The sequence below is a fragment of the Corvus cornix genome, chromosome 5 (genome assembly GCF_000738735.6).
Source record: "Corvus cornix cornix isolate S_Up_H32 chromosome 5, ASM73873v5, whole genome shotgun sequence".
Taxonomy (NCBI): Eukaryota; Metazoa; Chordata; class Aves; order Passeriformes; family Corvidae; genus Corvus; species Corvus cornix.
This window is the reverse complement of record NC_046335.1, coordinates 37,314,330-37,341,157: the sequence shown is the minus strand read 5'-3', so window position 1 is coordinate 37,341,157 and position 26,828 is coordinate 37,314,330. Positions and strand designations below refer to the sequence as shown.

The window sequence follows — 26,828 nt, the reverse complement described above, 5'->3', positions numbered from 1 at the left end:
CCCCTTCTCAATCTCTTCTATTGGAACTGTTTGTCTTTATAAAAATTTTTAGAAAATGTTTCATGGCCAAACAGGGCTTTGGTAAAGATGTTAACTCTGATTCAACACTAACTTTTCAAGTCCAAGACATTCACCTGTTTCATTTGGGGCCTGACCTGCCTTTATTTCAAGTTCAAGTAAATACTGGAGCAAACATCTAGAATGAAATCCCTAATAAAATAAAAGGTGTTAGAATTAAATCATCCTTTCTTTCCATTTTACATTTTTTCCGTCTTTGTCTTTTTACTTCTTCTTATTTTTTTCTTTACCCTAATTTAGTAAAGATGCAGATCTTTACTCCTGCAAATGTCAGGTTTAGTACTGAACAATGTTGCCTGCCTCTATCATGCTGCTGAGTTTGCCTGCTCCAGCCAGGCAGATTAGTGAGGGAGATGGCACTGAGAAAAGACCCAGACTTTCCAAGTGGTAATCTGCTTTTGCCTACCAGAAAGTGCACTTGGCAATGACTAAGTGCTGCAGTCTTGTAACAGGAGTAAAATAGCACCAGCCTTTAGTGCAGGAAAAGCAGCCCTGTGACATCTGGGCTCCCTTCTGTATTTTCTGTCATCGTACCCAGTTCTTGCTGAAAGATCTTAGCAAATGCATGGTCACCTCAGATGGGAGAGGGAAAGGAGATTTGCCTCCCCGAGCTGTTTCTCTCTGCCATCCTGGTCACACACTTATTCTGAACTCAAAGGCTTCCTTGATACATTCAGGCTTCCCTCCCAATCCTATTAGTAAATTCAGAGCTGCCTATTTGAGGGGACTAAGGACATGAAGAGATTAACATCTGTTTCCTTCTCCTTCTGAATGTTTGTGTGTGCCAGAAATGCAGGAAGACAGGAACGCAATATTAGAGACAGGCTAAAAATAGGGAAGGAGTCAAAGGGAGAAAAAGAAGTAGGTAAGTGGAGAGAAAGAAAAGAAAGAATAAATATAACTATGAGAAAATGGAAAAAAACAGTGGAGCACAAAGAGAATCGAAAAATGACAGAGTAAACAAACTGTTTATTCATAAAATACAAAAGTTATGGCCTAATTGCTCCTTATAGTTCCTCTAATATATGCTTGTGGGCTCAAAAACCATTTCATGTTTATCAAAAGATAAATAATGTCTCCTGGCCAAAATCCAGTGACTCGTGTAGGGCAGTGAAGTCCTACTGCCCACTCTCCTCACTGATGCCCAAACTTTGACTGAATCCCAAGTCCTGCTCTCATCTAATGCATCTCTTTGGAGAACATGCTGTTCTAGTACATAGAATCCTAGAGTATCTCAAGTTGGATGGTCCCATAACAACCATCGAGTCCAACTCCCTGCTCCTTGCATTGAGTCTTCTGACAAAGAGCATCCTCCAGACACTCCCTCAACACCATCATTGGTGCTATGAGGGGCAATGTTACAGGATCATCTAATCCTTGCCCCAGACCACATTTTTAGCTCACCGAACCCTGCTTTGCAAAACCTTTTCACCTTGTCACCACCAGGGAAGCATCATCTGGATTTTTGTGCCTCCCATTAAGCAATGTATTCCCCCTCTCAACTGCACAGGCAGATCTCCGAGTCCAGATGTTCATGTGGGACCCATCCTGGACGTGCAGGTTTTTGCAGGCTACTTCTTTTGTGTTTTTCTCAAAACAAGAACAGATTTCTCTGAAGATAGAAATTTTCTCAAGGGAAGTCATCATCAGTGGAACAACTACAAAATTCCTTTACTTTTCCATCAGCAGGATGCAAGTAATTTTTAATATAACTCACAATTTTAAGTGAGGTGAAGTGTATATGGAAACAGAAAAAAATTTAGCTTAGCTGAATTTAATAAACATTTTATAAAAATGTTTTAAACATTTAGCCAATTTAGCTAGCATTCTCTCAGGTTTCTTTGTTGTTGTTATTGGTGGTGGTATTGAGTTGGTTTGGTTTTGTTTAGCTTGTTTGTTTGTTGCTTTTTTTTGTTTTTCATTTTCTACCTAAGGAGTCAGAAAGGATGAGGATTTTCTTAGGAAATCAAAATCCATAGTTCCACAGAATAAGGGATCATCTTTCCTATTAAATGAGAAAATTGTTGACTAGGTCTGCTTTTGCCTAGTCTTAATCTTCTCCCAATATTATTGAGATCTGTATGCCTCAAGCTTCCTTGGAGTCCCATCAGCTCTCAAACAGAAACTGAGGGGAAAAAGGGATTGATTTTCAGTGAGATAATTGCAACCTTCTTGGAGATCAGAGAGTACAGGCTCCAGGTACAAGTCTCAAGGTACAAGGTCTTTCAGATGGCTGTGCCTTTTGATTTGTTCAAGTGATGCTGAAGCTGAGCTTGCACAAAACTGCCCCCACTTCCAAATTAAGTTTTTAACTTCCACCTTCCAAAGATAGCCACACACTTACTTTGGTAAGTCTCTTTTTTATTGTCTGGCCTTGTTTCAGTCTGGAGAAGTAGTGGTAATAGAGTGACACATAAGTCATGATGGATCTCTCATCTGGATAGGGCACTGCCACATCCTCAGCATCAAGCAGTTTGCTGATTCCAAACTCTTTCTCAGCAACATCAAAAGCATTGTTCAAGTTTTTAATAGGCTGGTCCTGCCGCAATGAGCTATAGTGGATAAGATCAGGCCTGGGCAGGGAGAAAAACCGGGCATGGAGATGAAGAAAGATTTATATTTGCAGTAAGTTCTTTCAGATCATAAATCATAAACTGTTTATGAGACTAAGTTAATAGTCATGTAACTGTTAATGTTATGTGACATTAATGCTGAAATTACTTTGACCCTGAACTTCATTCAAGAGCATTGCCCCTTGCCTACATAGCAGGAAGAAAATTGTCCTTTATGCAATTGAATTACTATTCCCAGCAAATCTCTGCCTTTCTCTTATTTCTCCTCTTCCCTGATGGGTGAAAGCCAAAGCCCACTAGAGAGGCACCTCCAGAAAAGTGAGGTGACTCCCAGCTTGGGAAGTTACAAAATCCCACTATGGTATCCTGTGTAAGATGTAGCAGAACTGTTGAGGACAAAGAAGTGTTTGAGGTTACCATAGGTCATTTCTCTCTCCTGCTTTTGGCTGCTTTCGTCACACTTTTTCAAGGGAAAAGAGAAGGGAGAAAGACTGAGAAGTTGCTTACTCTATTACAATTGAACAGGAAGATATACATGCTCACAAAGCTCATACAATAAAACCAGTGCCGAAAAGAACGATTTTAGAATAAGAGCAATGGGAACATGACTGAGGGGCTAAGACCAAATGGGCAGCTTTGTTCAGATATGTGATATTCCCCTGGCAATTCAATTCTTTATCCAACTAAAGGAGCTACCAAGCAGGAGCTTTTGGTTCTTCCTTCCAAGAAGGAGAGAATATCCACTTAAGAAAGAAGAGTCTTCAGTGAGAAAGGGCAGAGAGAATCTGACATTTTCTTGACAAAAACTGTAATTCAGACCTTGGAACAACTGGTTTCAGAGCTAGAAACAGCAGTGAGCAACTCTGCCTGAACTGATCCATCAGATCTTACCTGTGAGCATGTATGAGTGCATTGAAGGCCAGCCCATCACTCCAACTTTTGGAGAAGTCCTTCACACTCACATTGGAATAGCTTGCAGTTTTATGCTGACACCAGAGTAATAAGGCTTCATTGGCAAATAGAACATCAGCTCTGCCTCCAAATTCTTCCTGTAGAGAGAGCAGGGAAAAGAAAAATCAGTGTCAAGTAGTATCAGTGAGTTTAAGCTTATGTTCCCAAAGATCACTTTGTCTTACTTTTGTCCAATTCACAGATCCTGAATATGATGTATTCAGGTGTGCTATTAGAAGTTATTGACTTTGATTTCATAATACCTTTATAGAATCTTGTTTTTCATGTTCTTAGAGTACATGTTAATAATTTAAAAAAGCAGATGCTTCTTCAGAGAAAGAGCAAAGGAGCATCATGGGACTCAAATCTAGAGAGAACTGTTGACAGAGAAATTCAACATGAAGTCAAAAGTCTGTAAAAAATTTGTAGAAGAGGGTGAAGAACATGAATGTACTTTCTATCTCCAAGTCACTGTTTTGTCTCTTCGAGAAAAAAAAGTGGATTCAATTGCACAAGCAAAAAGACAAGGATACAGTTTTACCTTATCAAGTTTGATAGATGAAATCTGAAATCGAAGTATGATGATCCAGATAAGGCCCAGGATTAAGGTTCTGTCGCCATCTACAATATTCTCAGGACCAATAACTTTTACTTGTACCTGCTAATAAACCAGTATCTGTTCAGCATAAAAGCACTCGTGTCCAGCTCTCAGTGTAACAAACTGTTACTGGAGAGGGTGTTAAGGCTGTTTTCTTAAGCAAAAAGGTTTTATGTTTACACCTTTTCATGGGTCCACAGACCTGCAAGCTCCTATATCTGCTCATTATGAGTTTCAGCAAATGCCTGGCAAAGGGATAGTGGCCTCAAAGATTTAAAGTTCCTATATATATTCTGAAAACTGGTGGTTAGGGAGAGTAAAGAAACATATTTCAGTGCTCCTTTCCTCCAAAGGACAGGAACATTAGCTGTTTCTAAAACATATTACTCAAATAACAAAGAAATTAAAATTTGATTAATTTTTTTTCTTTTAATAAAATCCCTGGCCTGCTTTCAGAGGATATGTTATTGTGTACTAGACGGAGAAACTACAATGAGTATGATGCTATATTAATTAGTACCATACATAAGCAGTTGTGATCTCTAATATCAGTATTAACATACCTTGGATTTCAGAAATGTGATGGCTTTGCTGTTGTTCTCTAGAAAGTGCACTCTCATCTTTCCCCGGCTTGGTTTGGGCAAAGCTTCTCCAGAGAGCAGCTCCAGGAGTTTCATGAGAGAGATGCCATCCTTCAAGTCTGTGTAGATGTCTTCTATCTCAATCTTTACCTGTAAAGACCAGCCAGACAATACAGACTCCAGCTTAACATTTGGCACAGAGAACCCTCTACTTTTAAAACGAAACAAACAACGCCTTCTTGATGTTTCACTGAGTCTTCTCTATGACAATGCATATTTACACATAGTAGTAAGTCTTAATTCAGAACAAATGGATTTGCAGGAGGACTGACATTATTTATGAAAGTAGTCTGAAGTTAAAAAAAACAACAAAGCCAAAATGCAAACTCACAATGGAGTACAAAAAAAAAGCAGGAGATTTTGAAAAATAAAAAAAATTGAGCATTTTCAAAATCAAACCTTTTGGAAATGCTCACATTTTTTATTTCAATTCAAGTGAATCTTTTATTTTATCAGAATAATTTTATTCTGAGCAATGCATTTCATTTCAAAGTTGAGCTGATAATCCCATTCAATGACTCATCTTTTACTCCATAGTCTCAACAAAGTTTGTCATATCCTGCTTAGGCCTGCACTACCACCCAAAGTCTCCATATTTTCAGCCAGAGTCTCACACTAAGTGAAAGGTTAAGATCATTTACAAAATATGTTTTATTGCTGCCAGTAATGAGGTCACCCAGTGCTTAGGTGATACAACATGACACAGTCTGTACTCTGACCTAACAAGAACTTGCCTTGGGTGTTTCCTTTTGGCCTTATGCCACTTACCGTCTAGAAGTGACATTAAAACCATACCACACACCTAAGAATAATTTACTGTGATTTTGAAATTACAGTAAATAATCTTTTTTCCTTCAAAAAAAGAAAGAAAGAAATAAAGAGAGAAAAAGAAAGAGAGAGAGAGAAAGAGAGAGAGCGAGAAAGAAGAAAGCTAAGCCAGTATATTTTTAATTCAGGGAATATTAAGAGGAAAAAGGACAGGCAACAGGCATGCACCTTCTAATTTCTGATCAATTACTAATTAGCTTAAGAGATCTTTTCTCCAAAGAAAGGAAAAAACACTAAAAGTGTAGAAGCAACTTAGAGAATTTTTAAGTCTGTATTGTGCATGGAACAAGGATTTACAACGTGCTCTACTGTTTACCTCCACAAAAAAACCTCCCTGTTTAGTTGCCAACTTTATTTCTTCTTGCATATTAAACAAAACTTAAAATTCTGCCTACAGTGTACTAAAATAAAAAAAAAATAAAGCTGTTATATTCTGTGACACTTCTATAAATGAAGAATAGTTCAATTTGAATTCGTAAAAAGGCAGACTTCATTTATCTGCTTTATGTCTCACCCAGCTGTTGTTTTAATAGCTTTGTTGCCTCATTCGTCTCATAAAGACATCACTCACAAATAGTTTAACAAATTCAATCCAATAGCATCCTTAGTACTAGACTTGAAGTGGTCAAGAGTACACTTGAGGGCACTGCAGTGCCCTGTAGTATGATCCAATCACCTTAAAGCATGCCTTGGAAAGCTGGGACTACACTGCCAGGCAGACCTAGATAAGATGTCCGGCTCTGCTGCCTCTACCATATATGGTTTGGAAAGCTCTCACAGGCTTTGCTCCCAAGGCTTTTATGATTCATGAGCAAGTACATTGCAGGAACTTAAGACTGACATTTTTATCTTTGAACTTGGAGGCATTTTTAAAATGAGAAAGTATACGTCTATAGCTAAACAGAACTAATTTCCTACACCATAGAAACTGAACCTTCTGCAGATGGCAAAATGCGAACGTATTTTGCATTTGTTCTCTCCTGCTAAGAAAAATAAATTTGAAAGTTTGTTGTGCTCTGCAGCTGCCTTTGTATGAATCACAAACTTAAAATGTTACACTGAAAAAAGCCATCTGGCACTGAAACACGGTGATGAGCTACAATGGACCCAATGGCCGGGTCCTGCTTGGTGGCCTCAACGTCCATTTTCATTACCATCAACTACAGACTCTAGAAAGCGGAATTGGCTTTGGATGATGTCATTCTCTTCTGCTACAGCTACATCATTTGTGCCTGAAACTTTATCTTCAGTAAATCTGGAGACTGGAATATGCTGGTGTTACCTTGCACACACAGATCGACTGCACGCTAGCTCTGAAGTCTGAGAGGTACTGAAAACAAACTAGTCTGTACTTGCATGGCAGTATGCCTGAAATTGCTAAAATTAAGGCTACTTCTTCAGAGCCTGTGAGCAGCAACTCAAAATGAACTGATCAGGCAAAGCACAAAGTCTGAGTTTTTGGCCAGGCAATTAAGAACTGAGCATCGCTTGGGGAAATCCTGACATCCGCAGAAAATTTACTTGCAGGAAAAAGAAGCAAATAAGGATTTTCCTCTGAGAGGATCTCCAATGTACAATGGACATTACAATACGATGGATCTACAAAGTAAACCTTGATTTCAGAGAAGACTGGTAACATGGACAAAGGAGACAGATGTGAGGTAGAAGATAGAGGCTGGAGCACTCTGGTTAGTCAAAGTCTTCCTTGTTTGCATGTGACAACATTCAGAAAAAATACGTTAAAAATAATGTAAAAAAGGATACAGTGGGTGAAATAAAATAAAATAAACCCCAGAAAAAAATCTCCAAATTGAAGGAGCTACCTACATTATTCCTGGAGAAGACGTTGTTCATCCAGTTGGTGAAGGTTTTCTTTTGCATGGACATACGCTGCTCCTGCAGCTTTTTGATATGGTCTTTTTCATATTCAGTATCCATGGTCACCTAGGAAGTCAGAAACCTCAGTAGGCTGCTGAGAGCTGAAGAGATCTGCCAGGCCACCTACAAAAAATCACATGCCCAGTGCATATAGGAAACCCAGCACCAACAGGTACAAGATTCAATACCACACCCAGTGTAATACCTGAATTTCCTTTTGCTTGCACTTTGCACTTTAATTTCACCAACTTTATTTTTTACCTACTTGAGCTGACCCTTTTAAGATAAATCTCTAGCTTCAGGATGAAAATGTGACATGTATCTATGCAGATTTATTTTCTTGTTCTTGGTGTCCACCCAGACTCCTTGATCTCATGAGGACCACCACTACCTGAAAGCCATCAATAACTTCTATGTGTGTGCTGAAAGCACATCACAGAGAACTAGTCTTAGACACAGCCAGAAGGAGGAATTGGCAAATAGCTTCCAAAAAGAAAATGTGTTATATTCTCTGAAGACTGGTCGAGATGCTGTTGTTGGCTTTCAGACCACTGTATTCCCAACAAAAATCAAAGAACTGTTTAGAAAGGAAATGGAACCAAGTTGTTTCTTTCCTCACATAGGTTCAGTTTTTGCACATCTATCACAGTAAGGATGGTTACACAGGTCCATAATCACATGAACAAGGTCCCAGCCTGGGTGTCAGGAAGCATTATTCCTCTTCCCCACTCTTGTCTACCTCATCCATACCAGTGAAAAGTCAGGCTTGTAATTCCTCATAGCACCCAAGCTGAATATTCAGAAAGAATAGAAGGGAGGAGTCTTCCCTTTAGAGTCTGTGACACAATAAAATAGATTTCAGCTCAACTGATGAGTTCATTTGAAGACACTTGGCTTACACTGTAAATTTGTAACAGCAGTGACCTTGCTTTTATGAAGGCAAGAGGATCACTTAAAAAAAAAAGAGAAAAATCAGTGTAAGATCTGTGGCTACAGACACCTTTAGTGACCAAACATTATCTGCTTGAACTACTGCCATAATTATAAGTATTACCTGGGTATCAGCCTGGCTGGGAAACCAAGAAAATTGTTGTAGTGATGGGAGAGGAGAGACATGTCTATTGCTGTCAACCCACTAAAAAGAGAGAAGAGACTGAAAAATTGAAACATCTGAGAAACTCTGAGACATGGAGCAGGGTGACCTACTTCCCGAAATTCCATGTTTCTTTTGCAAAGGTGAAGTTCTGAACAATTATGGGCTTTGTACTCATTTAATTCATAAAACATAAAATACTGGGAAAGAAGACTTTGTCTGTCCTAGCATGAGAAGACAGCAATAAGGAACCAGCAACAGCAGCCACTGCAAATGGGAAATCCCTTGCCTGATAATTTTCCATGCCCTGATTTAGTATAAAAAAATTGCCATTTTACAATGTTAAAAGGCATGGAAAGTGCAGAAGCAATGATTTGTTACTGCATTTTTATTATTTCTTTCTGGGGCAGATGTTTCTTAACCCTCAGTGCTTGAATTCCTTGGAACAGGGACAGCATTGAAGCCTGACAGTTCAGCAACAACACAGGGAAGATGTAGGTCATGTAGATCATGACAGTAGATGAAAGCCTAATGGAAGGAACAATTTAGCAAAGTTTGACACAGTTATGGAGAACGTCCTCACAATATTTTCTTATGTTGTGGGCTAGTTCAGCACTGCCTACTTTCTCCATTTGAAGAGCAGATATTCAAAGAATTGCCTTTCCCTGGTGGAGAGGTGATATTAACTCACTCCCATGTAATAACCCATATAGGTAACCCATATCATAATGCCATTTCGGAGCTTACCAAATGCTTATCAGAACACCTGCAGGCTTTTTTTTAAGGATTGTTATCCAAACGCTGCAGTCACCCTGAATAATGATGGAACTGGTTTCATTCAGGTACAAAGGAAGCTTATTTGTTGAGCTATGGCCTCATATAACAGCTCACCTCTTTCATCAAGTTAGAAATTCTCCCTTTATGGGTAGACGACTACCTAAAGACAGATCTGTAATAGATTATCTGCATTTGCAGGATGCATAAACAGTGCTAAGAGCCAAAACTAGTCATAATTGTTTCATCACAAGGAAAGAAAAGATCAAAGAAAGTGGAAAAAAAGGGACTTACCCAGTTCTGGAGGAAGTCCTTTCTACCACTCAGTAGCTGGTTTTTCTGAAGAATGACTTCCACTAGATCCACTCCTACATTCACCTCACTGCTTTAATGCAAAGCGACCTTTGATTTCAGGAACAGAGACCAAGTATTTATGATGTACCTATGAACCTTTCACCTGATCTGAGAGAAACTAACCCATCAGAACACAATGAGTAAAGGTCGTCACAGGCCTTGTTCAATTCTTACGTTCAAAATTAATATATGAACCTCACCAAAATTGCTATAAACCAGTTGAAAAGTCATGCATAGCTCTGATGCTTTGGTAAAGAACATCTTGCACAACTTCACTGGAGGTTCTGCTCTTCTAAAGGAATTCTTCCCTGGAAAATTGAACCTGACAATGGAGTCTGAAAATGAAAGCACAGTAGAGAGTACAAAGATCAGAGTGATAGCCAAGTGATTAAACTGGGATACAGCAATGAGAAGGTGAAACAGTGAAGCGTTAGGAATTTGCTCAGCACTGCTTTGAGGAAGCTTTTGTGCACAGATACCTGCTGCTGGCAGGGCAAACTGGAGTCAAGCTGGCAGTGCCAGCTGATTCCAAAGTTTATCATTCATGGGCTTTTCTTTAATAACAAAAGGGGAAATAATTCTGGTGACTTATATAGATAGCAGTGAGGCCTTTCTGGCCTTTACAAGGTCACACATGCACAGGACACATTTACCTGGCATCATTGCCAGAAATCAGAGTTGCTGCTGGGAATCAGTACTAGAAAATGGGCAGGCATCTGAAATCAGGGGCTTTAAGTAAAGATGTCAAGCTCAGAGATGAGGTAAGGGAATAGTAGTCTTCTCCCTTTTAGCAAGTGTAGTTTAACTAGCACCCAAAAGGGACAGGAGGAAGCACAAGAAGAAATTAAGAATCCCTGCAAACTCAGGACAGATAAAACTTTGATCAGTAAAATCTGTGTCTTCATATGCATCCTAGAGAAATGTCATATATAATGTCACACAAAACTGCTAAAAAATATATATATTTATATTATAGGTATTTCTCAAAATATTCCCTCCAAATTCCCTGGCTCATGACCTGGACTAGCCAACTAAAACAATGCAATATATTGTATCACAACGTCTGTAATCTAAATACAATGTAACTAATACAATGCAATTCTTAAACATCATTAAATGCAAATAAGACAACCGGAAAATAGAGATACAAATTCAGCAACCGTCTCTTCTGTAAACTCATTTCCTTCTTGTAATTCTGCTCTTTTCTGTCTTGTTTTTCCACAGAATCTGTCAGGTAAGAAGGGACCACAGTAGATCATCTGGTCCAATGGCCCAACCTCTCTGCTCAAGCAGATCAACCCAGAGCACAGGGCAGATGATTGCATCCAGATGATCTCCAGTGCGGGAGACTCCACAACCTCTCTGGGGAACTGTTTCAGTGCACGCGCACCCACACAGTAAAGAAATTTCTCCTCATGTTCAGGTGGAACTTCCTATGCATCCGTTTCTGCCTGTTGCCTCTTGTCCTGTTGCTTGGCACAAACTGAAGCAAGGGCCTGGCTCCATCCTCTGACACCCTCCCTTAAGATTACTCCATAGACATCGATGAGTCCCCTCTCAGTTTGTCTCTTCCTTGAGGCTGAAACAGGGCCCAGCTCCCTCAGTCCTTCCTCACAAAAGAGATGCTCCAGATGTAGGCCATTCATCCTCACTGCACTCCACTGGACCCACTCCATGGAGCCTCCATGTCTCTCTTGTACTGAGGAGCCCAGAATGGACACAGCACTCCAGATGTGGCCTCCTCACCAGGGCTGAGTAGAGGCAGAATCACCTCCCTGCACCTGCTGGCAATGCTCTTCCTAATGCACCCCAGGACACATTGGCCTTCTTGGCCACAATGGACACTGCTGGCTCAGGGACAGCTTGTTGTCCACCAGGACCTGCAGGTCTCTCCTGGCAGAGCTGCTCTCCAGCAGGTCGGCCCTCAGCCTGTGCTGGTGCCTGGGGTTGTTCTTCCCCAGGTGCAGGACCCTGCATTTGCCTTTGTTGGATTTCAGACTGTTCTTCCCTGCCCATCTCTCCAACTTGTCGAGGTCCTTCTGAAGGGCAACACAGCCCTCTGAGGTATTGACAACTTCTCACAGTTTTCTATCATCGGTGAACTTTCTGAGGAGGCCTCTGCCCCTTCATCCAAGTCACTGATTAACAAGTTAAACAACACTGGGTGCAGTGAACACTGGGAGACACCAGTAATGACAAGCCTCCAACTAGACCCTGTGTCACTGATCACAACTGTCTGGAATCCTCCACTCAGTTGGTTTTCAATCCATCTCAATGTCCATTCATCCAACCCACATGAGGATTTCATGAGAGACATGAGAGACAGTGTCAAAAGCCTTGCTGAAGTCAAGGTAGAAAATACCCACTATTAACTTTCAGTTTTACCCATATTCTTAAAAAGGTAGGATTGTAAGCTGTTGATTTGAATCTGGGACAGGTTGGCTAGGTTATGTGTGTTGAGAAAACATTGTTGCTCCTTTCAAATAGAAGGCAGAGGACCAGTGGGTGAATTGGTTCTGAATGTAGGCATTTCTCCCTACTGCAAGTTAATTATTATCTATATGGTTAAATGCACAAATCACTGTCTTTGTTTTTTATGATGATACAAGGCAATCAAAGATATGGTATAAAATTTCACTAACTCCTGAATACCTATCTAGGGTTCAAAGTTAAATGGTGGACACTTATGTGACAGCGATAAATAAAGCCATTTCCTCAGTTATTTATATCCTAACAAAGTAAGAGGAAGGGCATAACAGTATTTATGTGCAGTTTCCTGGAGGGATCAGGAAAAAATCACCCCTCTAGGCTAATTATGGGTCCTCTCTTGTGCCTTTGCAGAGAAGGGAAGCCTTGCCACAGACCTCAGGAAGGAGAAGGGCCTAAAGAGTACCCTTCCCTTGTCTTGTTTGCCTGAAGTGGTTTTCCATGATGGAAGATGTGTTTCTTTGTTTCTTAACAGGAAGGATCCTGATGCAGGATCTCCCTCTGCAAAATAGCTGTCAGTCAGATGTGTTAGGATTTTTTTTAACACCCCTTCTTATCTGCCCACAATCTTGCTCTGCTTAAGAGGAAAACGGAGACTATGGAGATCAAACAGACCTCATGAACAAGCAGCCTGTCTTGCAGCCCCAAAACTCCACAGTTCCCAGCCCTTCCCCCACTGCTCCTCCACTCCTGGCAACACCATGTAAATCAAAGGGGACATGATGCTTATTTCTATCTATTTGAAATTTTTTTTTTAATATCATCATTGTCCTCCTCTCATAACACGCATGTGAATTCCCAGCTCCTCTCCAAGATGGGAAGAAATGTTTGACTCCCCTGCCATAAAAAGCATAAAAGTGACAGTCACAGGGTTGCAGATGCTGAGTTTGCTGCTCCTACTCCCACCCCTGACCTCAAGTGAGGGCGGATCACCATGAGCTTTCCCAGGGCAGCTTTTCCAGGCAGCAGCACTGTCTTCCCCTCATCGTTGCCCTTGCCCACGCGGATGGAGGATCTGCCACAGACGAATATACACATACACAGCAGGGTGCAGATGCCTTCCTGGGCCAAAGCACCCCCACTAAGGCCATTTGTAGCTGACAGTCCTGTAGCTCCATGAGCCCTTCATTGTGCCAAGCTGCTACAGCCGTGCTCTGTGCTGCCACCGAGCAAAGCCAGCTCCGATTTCAAAGCCATGTGACCATATCATGCCTGCTGCTGCAGGGGACCGAGTCTATTCACACGGCTCAGGTGAAAGGCTAGACACAGCCCATCGCCCTCCATTATGTATGCTTTGCATACCCACCTTTCTGAAGGTACATGAAAATCCTGTCTGATCCCTGCTAAGGAAAGGGTTCCCCAAATCTCAAAGAGAATAAGCATGTCACGTGTAAACACGTGCGTGACAGCTCAGCCCTTTATCCCCCGCTGTGTCTCCAGCCATGTTACTTCCACATGTAAGAGTCTCAAAACATTTGGACATTGACTCTATGGGGTATAAAGGCAGCCCCTTCCCAGGGCTACAGTCTTGTAGCCCACAATGTGCCAAGTAAGTACAGAAATTATCCCGCTGCCTGGGGCCAGCAATCTGGGCCCCACAGGTGGCCCTTCCCTCTGCCTCCCTCCCCAGCTCCAGCAAACAGCTGATGTTCAGTCTCATCAACGTAGTGTGGACACAGGTGAGCCGAACCATGATCCCAGAATGTTTCCTAACCACATCTAACCACATTCCCAACCACGTACTCACATGTAATCTCAGGCATCATTGCGGCACAGAGGCAATATACTTTGGATATCAAGAACAAGGAGAGGAGCAGACAGTAAGTTATTCAAGAAGCTGTTCACTCATTTGGGAATGGAATACCAGAGCTGAAGAAAAGTTGGGAGGAGTTAGTCAAAAGCAGCTGAGGAGAGGCATGGCAATCTCCAGTTCAGTCTGCACAGATCCCCTGCTTTCACAGGCTTCTCAGCTGAACTTTGTCCCAAAATAGCCACATACATCTCTCAGCTTCTTTCCCCGAAGGACTTCAGCACACCACCCCCAGGAACCCCCTTTCCCTGCCCCCTACATACCTGCTGTGTGAGCACTGCTGTCACCAGCCACCCCGGGGTGCCACCCACCTGCAGGCAGGGGGTCCACGGTGGATGGAGCCCCAGCTCCTCTTAAAGCTGAGCTCTGCCTGGGAGGATCTAACCCAGCATCCCAGGATGCTGGGTTGTTATAAACCTCAGCCTCCTCATGCTCTAGTCTAAACTAGAAGTTGCTTTTCTCTTTGAATAGTTGGCTAGCAGCGACATGACATCAACAGGGAGCAGAACTCAAGCAGAACAGTCGAATTACATCATCCAAAGGAACTGGAGCCCCTCGCTGCATTTGAAAAAGAGGACAGCTTAAAGCAAAATCAGATGGATTTATTTTTCCTGGCATGAAGAAGTTCAGCCATCTTTTTGAAACAGAAAATATATGTTTGCTTGTTTAGTCATGAGTTAAAGACATTTTCTCCTTGGAGCTGTTTATATTATCTTGAAATTTCCCTTCTGTTTCTGAACCTCAAATAGTTAACATAAGAGCTTCAAAGGCTTTTTGAGATCAACACATGGAACAAAAGACTTTCAGTCTCTTTCCATTTCATACAAACATAGATAAAAGGTTTCAAGTGACAGAATATCCTTAATATTTTGAACATCAAACTGAAAATGGGCCTTAGAAATCACTGTGTTGGCAATGCTAGATCTAACTAGCGTATTTTTATCATTTAATTCCAATATTTCCATTTTTTTTTATTGCTACTAAGGAAGACTCTTGCATGAACATGAAACTTCTTCTTCACAGCTGTATTGTAGGGGGTTGTTTGTATATTGGGCTGATAAAGCATTTAGCTCCATTTACTGATGAAACAAAACTGTGGGATTCACGTATGGAAATGGCTCCCAGCACCCTTAGTGCCAGAGCACAGCACCTACCCTCAGGGGCAGTGCACACCATGGTGTGCTCTCAGGTTTTGGTCCCCCACTGCCCTGACCAGCAGATCACTGAGTGCAAACCAGCCCAGCCATCCCGGTTTCCCTGTGAAGGTTATGTGGAATGGTTGAAGGTCATTGGCAAAAACATTGTATAAACGTTAAACAAAAACGTATCAACAGTTAGAGGTGCGAATTTTAGAAGACAAGAGCTAGGACATGGTAATACAAAATAAAGAAAAATGGCAATTACTCTCCACTGCAGGCAAAAATTGCAAAGCCCTGAGCTTACCAGTTATACTTACATTGTTTGTTAATTTCTTACTTTCAGACTAGACACAAAATGAATGTATTTTGAGAAAAACCCACAGAATTATCTGAAAAGAAAATCACTAAGCATGAGCAGCATGTTTCAGCAGTTCCTTGTTTACAAAAGTTAAAAAAGGTGAACATAGAAATCTTACAGTATCTCTGAAATACAGCACCTGGTGCCAGGTACATACCATTCACAAGCTACTTTCACTACAATGAATTCTTCAGAGCTCCAGACTGACGTGGAATATGGGTTGCTCAGCTAGCAAGACTTTGGAAAGGACATGGACAAGCTCCATCTCAGAGAAAAGAATAGGTGGGAGAATAAGTTAAACCTTGCATTCGTGAGCTTCCAGTATTCACTGGGCCAGAAACAGAGCCCACAGTCTATCACTAGGTACAAATCTGTGCTAGCATGAAGTCCTCCAATGGGAAAAAGGAGAGGAGTCTGCCTCAAAACCATGGTTTCCATCCATATTTTTCCCTCAGATCAGAAAAGCTGCATAGATTCAGGACTTCTGAACATATTGGTGAAAAACAACCTCATCCTCCTGATGTGTTTTGATCACAACAGGTGTTTATTGGGTATGGATATTTATTTCCAGCTCATTGCTCTGGTCCCTGAGGGATGGAAGGCACTTTCAGCAGATGCATTTTTCACCTGTCTGAGCAGGGCAAGGCAGACAACTTTTTCTCTTGTGTTTTCCTCCCCAGGTCAGGCAGGCAAGCCCAAGGACCAAGCTTTCAAAAGGTCCTCTGCACTTCCAGTTAGGACTTGCAGCATGGCGAGATCAGAGAAACCCAGAGCAGTGTCTGCTCCAAAGACCTTACAAATGCACCAGACGTGGGAGCAAATAAGGTTTGGAGAAACTAAGCAGCACACCAGTACTCCTATTTATCAAGGTGACTACTGCCACCAGAGTTAAAACATAAATGTTTCACAGTTTAAGAGTGCCAAATATTAGAAGCAACAATTACTGCAAAACTTATAAACTGATAGCATCGACACTCATCTACTTTTCATGTTATCCAAATGCAAACTGCGGATTAGAGAGAACAACTGCTGAAGTGTGCTGCAAATTTTTCAAAGTCTGAAATGTCTTATATGCTGAGCATGTAAAACAACATTCTATTAAAAAAACCCCAAAACCCAAAGAGCAACCCCTCCCACATCCAAGCCCCACTAAAACCTCACCTTCAGATTATTTTTCACTTTCATAAGGAGCAGTTCAGCAAGTCGCTGCAGCTCAAGAGCTATGTAGCCTCCAGGAACCCCCACATGTTGTTTGCAGGTGAAACACTTGCTTTCATGTGACATATGGCACCAGGAGCCAGAGCCCAGTTTGCCAACACTGCTTACATATGAACTCCACAGCAGGTGACATTTGACCACAGCAGGAGCAATAGCTAAACTGTAGCATCCTGATGGCACACACGGATCTTTGGAAATGCCTCGAGTAAGATGTGTGCATAGAGGAGAAAGAGAGGGGCACGAGGAAATCATTTAAACACAGTGTAACAATGAATGTTCTATTGATACAATTGGTTATTCTCAGGTAGTTGGCAGCATGGTGTGGAAGATGTCTTTTGATTGTTTGGGACAAACACATCAAAGTGCTTTCTGCTAAGGTGCTATTTAATCTACTCTTACATTTCAAGGTTAGCACCCCCACTGAAGTTAACAGTACCACCTCTCAGTTCAAGTTTCAAACTTTCAATCCACACAGGAAGTTTTAGATTTATTTTCCACACTTGGACTTTACAAAACTTCCACATTTAGGAAGCTCCAAAAGTACATTGTGCTATAACATGCTAATTACAGAGAGGTGCTGGAGGTTTGTGCAAGTTTTTTTTAATTCTTTACAGATAAATTTAATTCTGGAATCAAGCCCTGCCACAAGTGGTAATTTCAGCAAGAAGTTCAAGCGCACAGAAAAGAAATAGCCAGAACCTATTATGGACACAAACTGAGGTGGGAAAATCAGCAGCTTGCCAAATAGCTACTCTGCCTATGGACCTTAAGTAGGCAGGATTACAAAATTTGAGTCACTGAAAGATTATCTTCCAGAAAGAAGCAAACAAACCAAAATCTCAGGTAGTTCAATATTAGTTTATTAAATCAGCAATTTTTATCACTGCTTTCTAAAAATGATTACAAAGCATATTAAAATATATTACAGTATCTGCAAAGAATTCACTGTGTAATAAAAGTGCAACAATAATGAACTTACAACTTTGTTTGCCTAGTTGGCCAAACTGAAGCACACTGCACAGATCAAGCCTTTCCTCAAAAATCAGAGTGCCTTTGAAATGAAAACAGTATTTAACAAAAATATTAGAAAATATGAGCATGTGAAATAGAAAAAGAAGTTCAAGTTCATTCTCTCAGTGCTAAGTTACACATATCCATCAAACCATACACTTCAAACTCTGCTTGAGATCCATCAATATAAAGAGCCATCAAAATGAGTGCACATTGTGAAGGGAAGGAAGTGACAAAAAGAAAAAGAGGGTGCATTTCAAGAGCTGGCAATAAACAATGTTGAAAGCCAGGGACCAGATACTTGCTGCTTTGAGACCAGGTTCCACACAAATCCACACCATACCCAACTAACAACTGGGACCTCACTCTGACTTAAAAGTCTTCATGAACTCTCCAGTTTCAAGCTGTCACAGCTTTAAGTCTCTTGGTGTCCTGTATTGTGATTATGAGTGGTAGCCCCACATTTTCTGCTCCAATCTACAACAAAACCTCATAATTTCTGAAGGAACAGAACTAGAGTTGCCAACTAAAACTGTGTTGTGGAATAGCTGGAGAAAAGATAAAAAGCAGCAGTTTCTACTTTAGTTTAAGACAGTAGGCTACATCAGTGGGCACAGATTTCACAGGATAAATTACAGACAGCTTTGAACGATCTTGCAGAAAATGTTATTAGCATCCTAGGCATAAAACATTCAATAAATCCAACATCTCCACCTCTCTTCAGCTGATATTAGTAACAAACTGAACACCAAAGATTACCTCAGGCTGCTGTTACCAATAACTACTTAGAGCATACTATCATGAGAGAAGGCAATCCTGCTCACTTCTCATGCTTTTAGCACATGGATTCACTAACTCCACAGAACATCATCCAAACAGTTGTGTGTGGCTGGTGTAACTAACTGAATGGGCTTGCAGACAGCCAGCAAGGCAAATGGGGGAGGTCCATGGACCTGTGAGGATGCAGTGAGAAGAGATCCCCTTCCCTGGGCAACATCAACCCGCTCCATCAGTTTAGTTGTGCAAGAAGCTGCTGTTTAAAGTTCATATGAAATGTACTTTATTCCTATCATCTAACTGTGATGCTAGTTCACTGTACCACATACCTAGAAATACATTTATTTAGCTGTGGATGCCAACCATGAAACACTTCTATTCCTCCAGACAGCCAGAGAAAATCCACCTCTACTGCTATACATGCTTCATGCACTCATCTTCCAAATTCTACTGGAACACAAAGCAAAATGCTACAATCCCACCTAGACAAAATATTTTAATTTATCAAAATGATGCATTTCAATTTGTCTGCCTTAAGACCGAGTTAACATACTGTCACAGAGACTGAGGAAAAGGCTGTGTTCTGCACTTTACTATCAATAAAACTAGAAAAATAAAACCACCAAAACTATCCTGCTCTTCTCACTGAAGGGGGATATTTCTAATGGCATGGGATCACATGGCTCCAGTATGTCTGGAGCATCACCCCTGGAAGCTACAGTCCACCTCTGTAGCCCTATGCTGCTGCACAGCAAGGTAAGGCAGAGTCAGAAGATCAGCAGCTTCCCAGATCCTCTCAGCTTTGCCTACACTACAGTAGCATTCTTTCTCCTGGTGGCTTTCCTGATTAAGCTAGTCACTAGTACTAAGCTGGTCAGTAGTGTATAAAGTGGTGCTGACTGCAGACACTACCCACAAACACACATTACTACTTCTGCAGCCTTTTTTCTTTTCCTTAACACCTGCAATGTCTATAGACTACTTTTTGTTCAATCAAAAATAAATTACATAGAAAATAGTTACTCTGCAGATGTACAGTCACACAGGTAGACTCAGGGTCAAGTTTCACAGCTCTACTAAAGTGCACAGAGGTGCACTAAGGTTAATTTGGCTCCTAATTTAGGTCTAACAGAAATGAAGCTGGTGTGCTTGAATGATAGGAAAAACACCTAAGAATTAAAAAAAAAAAAAAAATCAAGTCCTCAGAACAATTTAGCTATGCCAGGACGTCCTTGATACAGGTCCAGAAACCTGGCAAGGTAAAGGTGGTGTTCTGCCATTACTTAAAATAGCATCACAGTTTTCCCATGGAAGAGCCCTGACAAAGTTCATGGAAATCGCACCTCAGAATAGAACAGATGCAGAAAGATGAGAGGTCCAGAAAGATGTGAAGTATTAAACCTGACAACCTACAAATATATGATTTGAAAAAAGAAGCTGAGGCTTTTCTTAGATCACCCACAGAACCGAAGACAGAAGTGTGACTAAAACCTTAACTGGGAGACAATATCCAAATTATTTCCCTCCCCACCCCCATTGCAAGGACGTTAAAGCACTCTTTGGCTTGCTCTGTCTCAGAAGGCACTACTGCTGCCACTTACTGAGACTTAACAAAAAAGTGCTCAAAACTACAGTACCTTTGATGTGTAGGGTATATCCTCTTACAAATGCAATACAAGTCGATTCCTGCTCATACACATAGACCAGAACTGACTACCAAATTTGATTTTAGGAAGAACTGGCCCTCCCTGAAAGACTCAAGTTCACAGGGCCAAAAACTTGCCTTCTTTTAAGGTACTGATAAAAATCAGTTGTAAGCAGACAGTAGGGTCAACTTTGATTGTGTGTTGTTGGAAAATAAATGTTTGTTAAGCGTCCATTCTTTTCAAGGATTGTTTTCAATAAAGGAGTAATATTTGGAGGGATGAGTCTATCACTTATTAGTCAATGTAACAGTTCCTGTTAGCCTCCCCATCCTTCAATTCTGCCACCATGGGAACTGAATCTCTCTTTTGTGGTTGTCAGCTACATGTTGGCAAAAGGAAGAGTTAAAAACTTCTCTTAAATATATTATATATTAAAAAATACACAGACATAACTGCATAATTAGCTGTAAATAGAAATTAAATAGCAATAAAAATATCCCAAAACAATTTGACGTGCTTTGAAGAGGTTGATTTTGAGCAACACACCTTTTATGAACAGAAAGTGAGGCTTAATTTCAATGCAAACATGTTTTTTTTAGCTCAAGAAACCATTCTGCTGTCACTCTGAACCATTCAGGAACTCATTGTCTGCAGAGAAGCTAAGCTTAAACCACAAAGAAAACTAAATTCAAGGAACAAAGGAGATCTCAGTTCTTCTAATGATAATACTGAATATACAGTGCTGTGTAAAACTGAAGAAGCTGTTCTTCAGATAAGACACAATAACAGATTGAAAAAATAATTTTAGTATTTTGCAGTTATAGCTAGAATCTTAAGTTTTAAAACAAGTTTGCTCATGTTCTGAGCACTTACATGACTCTCCTCATCACTCTAACTCCAATTACATAATAAAAAGAACAAAAATAAAATTTCCTTTTATATCAGCCTTTTCTTAGTCTATAGAGATGCTGACATTCACTCAATGGCTTAAGTACATTTTTAGCATCTAAATATTCCTTGCGTAGGCAGGTGAATTTAACATTTTGAGCTTCAGTGTGCTATTTAGAATAGTTTGGAGAAGCTTGGGGTTGATGAGTATTTAGGTCTGGTGAAGGTCAGCAATTTTTATGCATGGTCTTTTCTGCTTTATGGTTGTAAAGGCAGTGAGACACAGACACAGGACTACAAAAACATTTTCACCTTATGACAGCTATTATAAGGCACTTGTGATAAGCATGTCTGAGTGAAGGTCAGCAGGGACAGCTACATGAATGTTTCCCTGCTGCCATGCTTACAACTTCAGTAGCTTGCATGAAATGTGCTGTAAGGTTTAAGGATCTAAGCTTCATTTCCAATTTTGGTATTTTCAACACACTTCCTGTGGGATTTTCAAAACCCTCATTCTTCTCCTTTTATTGTTCATTCTGCTGTCTGGAAAGGTTTCCTGTGAGATGGTGGCACCAGGTGGGAAGGTAGCGTGCCAGGCAGTTCATATCCATCCAGTTTAATCTTGATGAGATGTTTTGCTAATGCAAACTCTTCATCATCCAACATCCCATCGCCATCACAGTCTGCAAGCTTCCAGATCTTCCCCAAGACGCTATTGGGTAGTTTAGAAGTCACCATCTCCTTCTTTGCACTAATCCCAGATATTTTGCCATTGATTGGTGACAGAGTGTAGAAAATCTCATCATAAGCAGGTTTATCTTTGGCAACAACCCATTCCTCTTCATCAGCTCCTTCCTTAGCACCTTCCCCATATCCATGGCCAAAAGGTCCTGCCATGGTGCCATCAAATGCTCCACCATGTACCATCTCTGTGGGCATGTTGCTCTCTTCCTGGCTGATCAGGTTCATCAGGGAGGCAATTTTGTTGGCCAGCATGTTATCCACAGCTTCAATTAGCTTTGGTTTCAAAGAATGAAATTTAGTGAAGTCACAATTCTCCAACAGCTCCTGTGAATGACGCAGTGACAGCAGTTAAAAACTATTCCAATACATTGAAAAGTTTAAAGAATGGGCTTCAAATTAAAATAATCAAGTAATAATTGAATTGAAATAAATATCTTTTCAAGCTGTTTCTATAGCTGAAACTCCTCTTGAAGGAGGAACAAAAGGGACACATATGTACCATACAACCAATATATTTGATCAAACACACTAAGACAATTTTGCAACAGTGTATGAGTTTGACTATTAAATTACATTTACAATACAATTTTCAAAATGCAGTGGATTAAACCACAGCAGCTGATGAGTGTTACCCAGCAACCTTCCATTTGATGATTTTCTTCCAAATGTCAAAGAAAGCATACAAGTAAGTCCTCAGTCCTGCTAGCACTTGTGCAAGTGTTTAAAGTTAAAAATAAAATCAAATGTTTGCGGACTGATCTGATTCTATAAACTTCTTGGTGGTGGTTAGGTCAGGAAGAGGTGTCGTTTACCAATGAAGAAATGCTGTGTTTTATAGCAGTACTGCCAGAACTCATGAAGTCAGATGGTCCCTGCAGAATTTGTGCAGTTTTCATCCTACTAACCTCAGTGAGATGTTTACCTAGGTGATATGCACTATTCCAACACAAGCCCAAGCATGTTCTACACCACAGCATTCAAAAATTAAAAATGCTTTAGGCAGTTATTACATTATTTCTACATGCAAAATGCTTGCCAGGAAGAAAAAGTTACAGTGGAAACTGTTCAAACATCACCACCACTACCACTTCCCACCTTCCGTAACCTGATGTTAAACTGCTTTAACAAATCCCATTTATCACTGGATAGATGAAGGAGCTGCTCCTATACATATCAAAATAATAATGACATGAACCCAAACCTGGACCATGGGGTAAAAACAGTCAAGCAGCAACTCTGTTCAGGTGACATTTATACACAACCACCTGATTTACAGCACCTGATCAGAATATGTTGTGCAATAAGTCTCAGGAAGCAAAGGTCAACTTGCTATCTGTTTTGGCACAATTTTGTTTTCACACAATTTTGCTCCTCATTACAGAAGTGACTGATTTCTCCTGTACATATTTGCTGCCATCTGCTGCTGAGGCTTAACTGACATGCACTATAAGTTTGGAAGAGTTTCATTCAAATTTTGGTTCAATATTCAAATCTCTCATTCTCTCATTTTGCATCCCAAACAAAAGCAGCAAGGGAAGGAAGAGACAGCTTTTACCACAAAGTCCCCTTTCAAAGCCTAACTCATTAAACCTTTCCAACAATCCTGTCTGTGAAAACTTAGCTAAAATACATCTTGTGCTTCATCTGTGATTTGCTATCTCATGCCAATAGTTGATTCCCAAGTTAAATATTTCAGTTCACGAAAGAAACTTGTGCCTTCCTATAGCTAACCAGCCAATCATCACTCCTGGTGATTAGCCATTCAAGTGTACCACATATACTGCCAGAACGATACGTCTGGAAAACATCCTCCATCCCACTCATGACTAGTCCACGGTCAGAGAAAACTGCACGCGCCTGATCTCTTGTTCTTCAGCTTCCAAGCTGAATTATCCTCTAATTCAGAGGCCACCCAAGAAGCCTATGACCTGAGATCCAAAAATTGCCAATTGAGGCTTGAGTAATAAAGTTGAAATCACTGCTAACACAATATTAGTTGCTTTTCCCTAGGATACTTTCTAAACAACTCATCTCAAATCAGAGAACAGAAATAAACAGGCAAGAAAGTGACAGAAAATTGGTTGAAACACTGCAGAAAGTCCAAAAGAGGAAGAGACAAAAGGTATTTAAAAGTTAGTTGTGAGTATAAACCAAGAACTTCTCTCTCTCTCCTTCACAGAATATAATCTTAACAGGACAGGAAAGAAGCAAAAGGCTATTTTCAGAAGCAATAGGTTTTAAGCTGGACTTTTCAAGTAACACATTGCCTTTATTACTCACCAGCTAACAGTACCATTAGAAACAGGAACAGAGTAGAGTAAAAATGAATATTCTTATGAATAAGAATATCTTCACCTACACAAATATTTGATACCATTACAAAAATGATAAATATAACCACATTTAGGATTCAAAACAAGAAGCCCCTTAACCTGTGAGTGCTCACTGCTATTTTATTTGCACAAAGCCTTTAGTACTATCTGCCATAAGGGACCAAGTACTGACTAAAAGGACAGAAGGTCAGATTCCTTATTCCTTATTTTCATATTCTTTATGTAGTCCTGTATCAGTGAATGCACACTAAGCAAGTTACCCTTTTTTTTGGTTTGGTCTGTACCACTTCCAAGTCACTCTAATCTCATATCAGACATGACTGTCACTTCAACTGCTCTATTGCTGAAGACCCTAAGCTATAACACTGAGATACTCTGTTCTACCTTGTCCAATTTGGCAATCCTGTTACAAAGTTATTTCAGTGGAATGGTAAGCTACCATCTTACCTGCATTTTCTTGACTTCAGGGAAGTCACCTGCTGAGATATGGTATTCCCTTTGCAGCTGGATGTAGATCTCTGGCAATTTGTTGATCAGTTCTTTCTTCTTGCTCTCTTTTCCAAATACAGAGGGCATCTCTTTTTTCAGATAGCTGATGATATAAGCATGAACCTGAAAAGAAGCAAAACTGAAATCAAAACTACTGTTTATTGACACTTAACAGCAGTGTTCCTCACCTAGGTCATAAAAAGAAACAGAAATATGTTTCCCTAAGGAAAAGATATTATCAACTACTGTTTCTGGAACTTTGTGTTTACACGAACAGTTAGGTATCAGTTAGTTATTATTACCTTTTGCTGCTTTCAGCATTCCTTTGAGGGGCAGAGAGAAAGGAAACACATTTCGTAGAAATACAGATGCACCCTTGCATTTTTAAGGAGAAGCCTGGTACAGCATTCTATGAGTATCAACAGCAAGAGAAAAAGCAAGACCCCAAGCCCACGTCCTGACACAATACACAGAGCTCCAGCCATACTGGTCCATCCATATGATTTGTAACTCATTTGCCTCACCAACCACTGTGGGAATCAATGGGATAATTCCTCCAGTAATCTAAGTATGCTAAGTGGCAGGGGTATCTATTTGAAGTGACATTGCATTCCTACCTATTTACTCACTGAAAAGTGAGTACCTGTAGTCTATATGCAGCCACCCATGCAGATGACAGAGCAGCCAGTTCCAATAGGAACAGCATGCCATGGCTGCCTTGTGAAGCCTTAGGGAGAGAAGTAAAGCCTTTTCAGCTTATAAGGAAAGACATTAATTTAGGATGACAAGTCTTTAAAAACATTGGTTCTTGCATTGCCATCAAAATATCCATCCTGCCCACGCCACCTTCCTTATGCCTTTATTCTGAACCATTCATCTCTTCCCCCTTGCTACTCTCCCATCACCTTTCCCCACCAAAAGGATTTGCTTGGCCACAGAGCAAGTGATCAGGTCCTGAACAGAAACAGTGGCTGCACTTCCTAACTGAGGTCAGTTCACTTATCCAGCTCATTGTGTGGACATTGATACTCATTTTGCACACAAGAGGGAAGGCACCAGGGCAGCCTTCTTTTAGAAGTAACGCATGGCTATCACAACTTGATGTTATCAAACTGCTGTCCTAAGCTCTGACCTACCCAGGACCATGGCAGACAAATGACCCCCACAACAGGATGTCTTTACAGAACTCAGGTCCTTGTTCATTTAAAAAGAATGCAGCTGTCCACAAAACAGAAGTTACAATTTTCACACACACAGAAAAAAGGAGTTAAAAATTAGGTATGTTGAGCAATAAACAGGTGAAATTTTGAAGACTGGGGGAAGACAAACTACCATTAAAAAGCATCAGTAAAACAAGTTATTGCTTCGGTGTGGTGCAAGTATAATACTTAATACCTACCAAACCATGACAAATGTGTATTATAGCATTCTATACAAACCTTGCACAATCTACACACAGCAATTGCTTTCACATTAATTTCCTTACTTATTAAGAAGGAAACTGGGAAAAAAAATCTTTGCTTTTAAAGGAGAGATGATGTAACCAGTTTTTATGTGCACATCTTAAGTTCACAACTTTCACACAACAATACTTCCTTATATCTAAAAAGAGTGTATGCATTTTAATTGCAAATAAATTTACATTTCTATAGAGGAGAAAAAAACTCGAGCATAAAGAAGCATAAACCCATGACATTTTCTAAGAGTATAGATATGAGTCTTTCTCCAAAATTACAGAATGGATTCAATAACGGTATTTTTAAGAGAGTTTATAAATAATTGTAAGTAATTTTATGGATCTTATGTCTAAAATAATACTTCTATCAAACCCAGAAAAGTATGTTTATAATTCACAAGCGTTAACAGTTTCACATGTGTATTCTAAGTGGCCTAAGGTCTGCCAGTATGCACATGTGTTTCTTGTAGATAAGAACAGTCCCCATCTTCAAAATGGCATAGTGAGTCACAGGACTTATGAAGAAAAAAAAGAAAAAAGCCTAATGCCCAAATTTGACAGCATGTTAAGAGTTTGTGTTTGTTTCTAGTTACTGTAAATGCTTTAGAAGAGATTAAGAAGAGGGTAGCACAGAAAAAGAGGATAAAAGAAAGCCCCCATGCAATGCTGTAAAAAGTGATTTTTGACTGTCAGTACTTTGAGAT

The 26,828-nt window shown here is 40.3% G+C and overlaps 2 protein-coding genes across 2 annotated transcripts in view; both read right to left on the bottom strand.

Annotated features, from left to right (window-relative positions):
* The window catches only part of SPTBN5 (spectrin beta, non-erythrocytic 5), a 97,553-nt gene extending 83,532 nt beyond the window's left edge, over positions 1–14,021 (bottom strand). Inside the window, exons 1-8 of the mRNA XM_039552933.1 lie at positions 13,999–14,021; positions 13,169–13,270; positions 9,709–9,799; positions 7,497–7,613; positions 4,764–4,931; positions 4,144–4,260; positions 3,543–3,700; positions 2,423–2,651 (exon numbers count right to left, since the gene is read on the bottom strand). Coding sequence (XP_039408867.1) covers positions 2,423–2,651; positions 3,543–3,700; positions 4,144–4,260; positions 4,764–4,931; positions 7,497–7,613; positions 9,709–9,799; positions 13,169–13,270; positions 13,999–14,021 — 1,005 coding nt within the window. The remainder of the gene's footprint in view (positions 1–2,422; positions 2,652–3,542; positions 3,701–4,143; positions 4,261–4,763; positions 4,932–7,496; positions 7,614–9,708; positions 9,800–13,168; positions 13,271–13,998) is intronic.
* Positions 14,022–17,619: 3,598 nt separating this feature from the next.
* Positions 17,620–26,828, bottom strand: part of EHD4 (EH domain containing 4) — a 30,134-nt gene continuing 20,925 nt past the window's right edge. Inside the window, exons 5-6 of the mRNA XM_039552206.1 lie at positions 24,627–24,791; positions 17,620–22,170 (exon numbers count right to left, since the gene is read on the bottom strand). Coding sequence (XP_039408140.1) covers positions 21,634–22,170; positions 24,627–24,791 — 702 coding nt within the window. The 3' untranslated portion in view covers positions 17,620–21,633. The remainder of the gene's footprint in view (positions 22,171–24,626; positions 24,792–26,828) is intronic.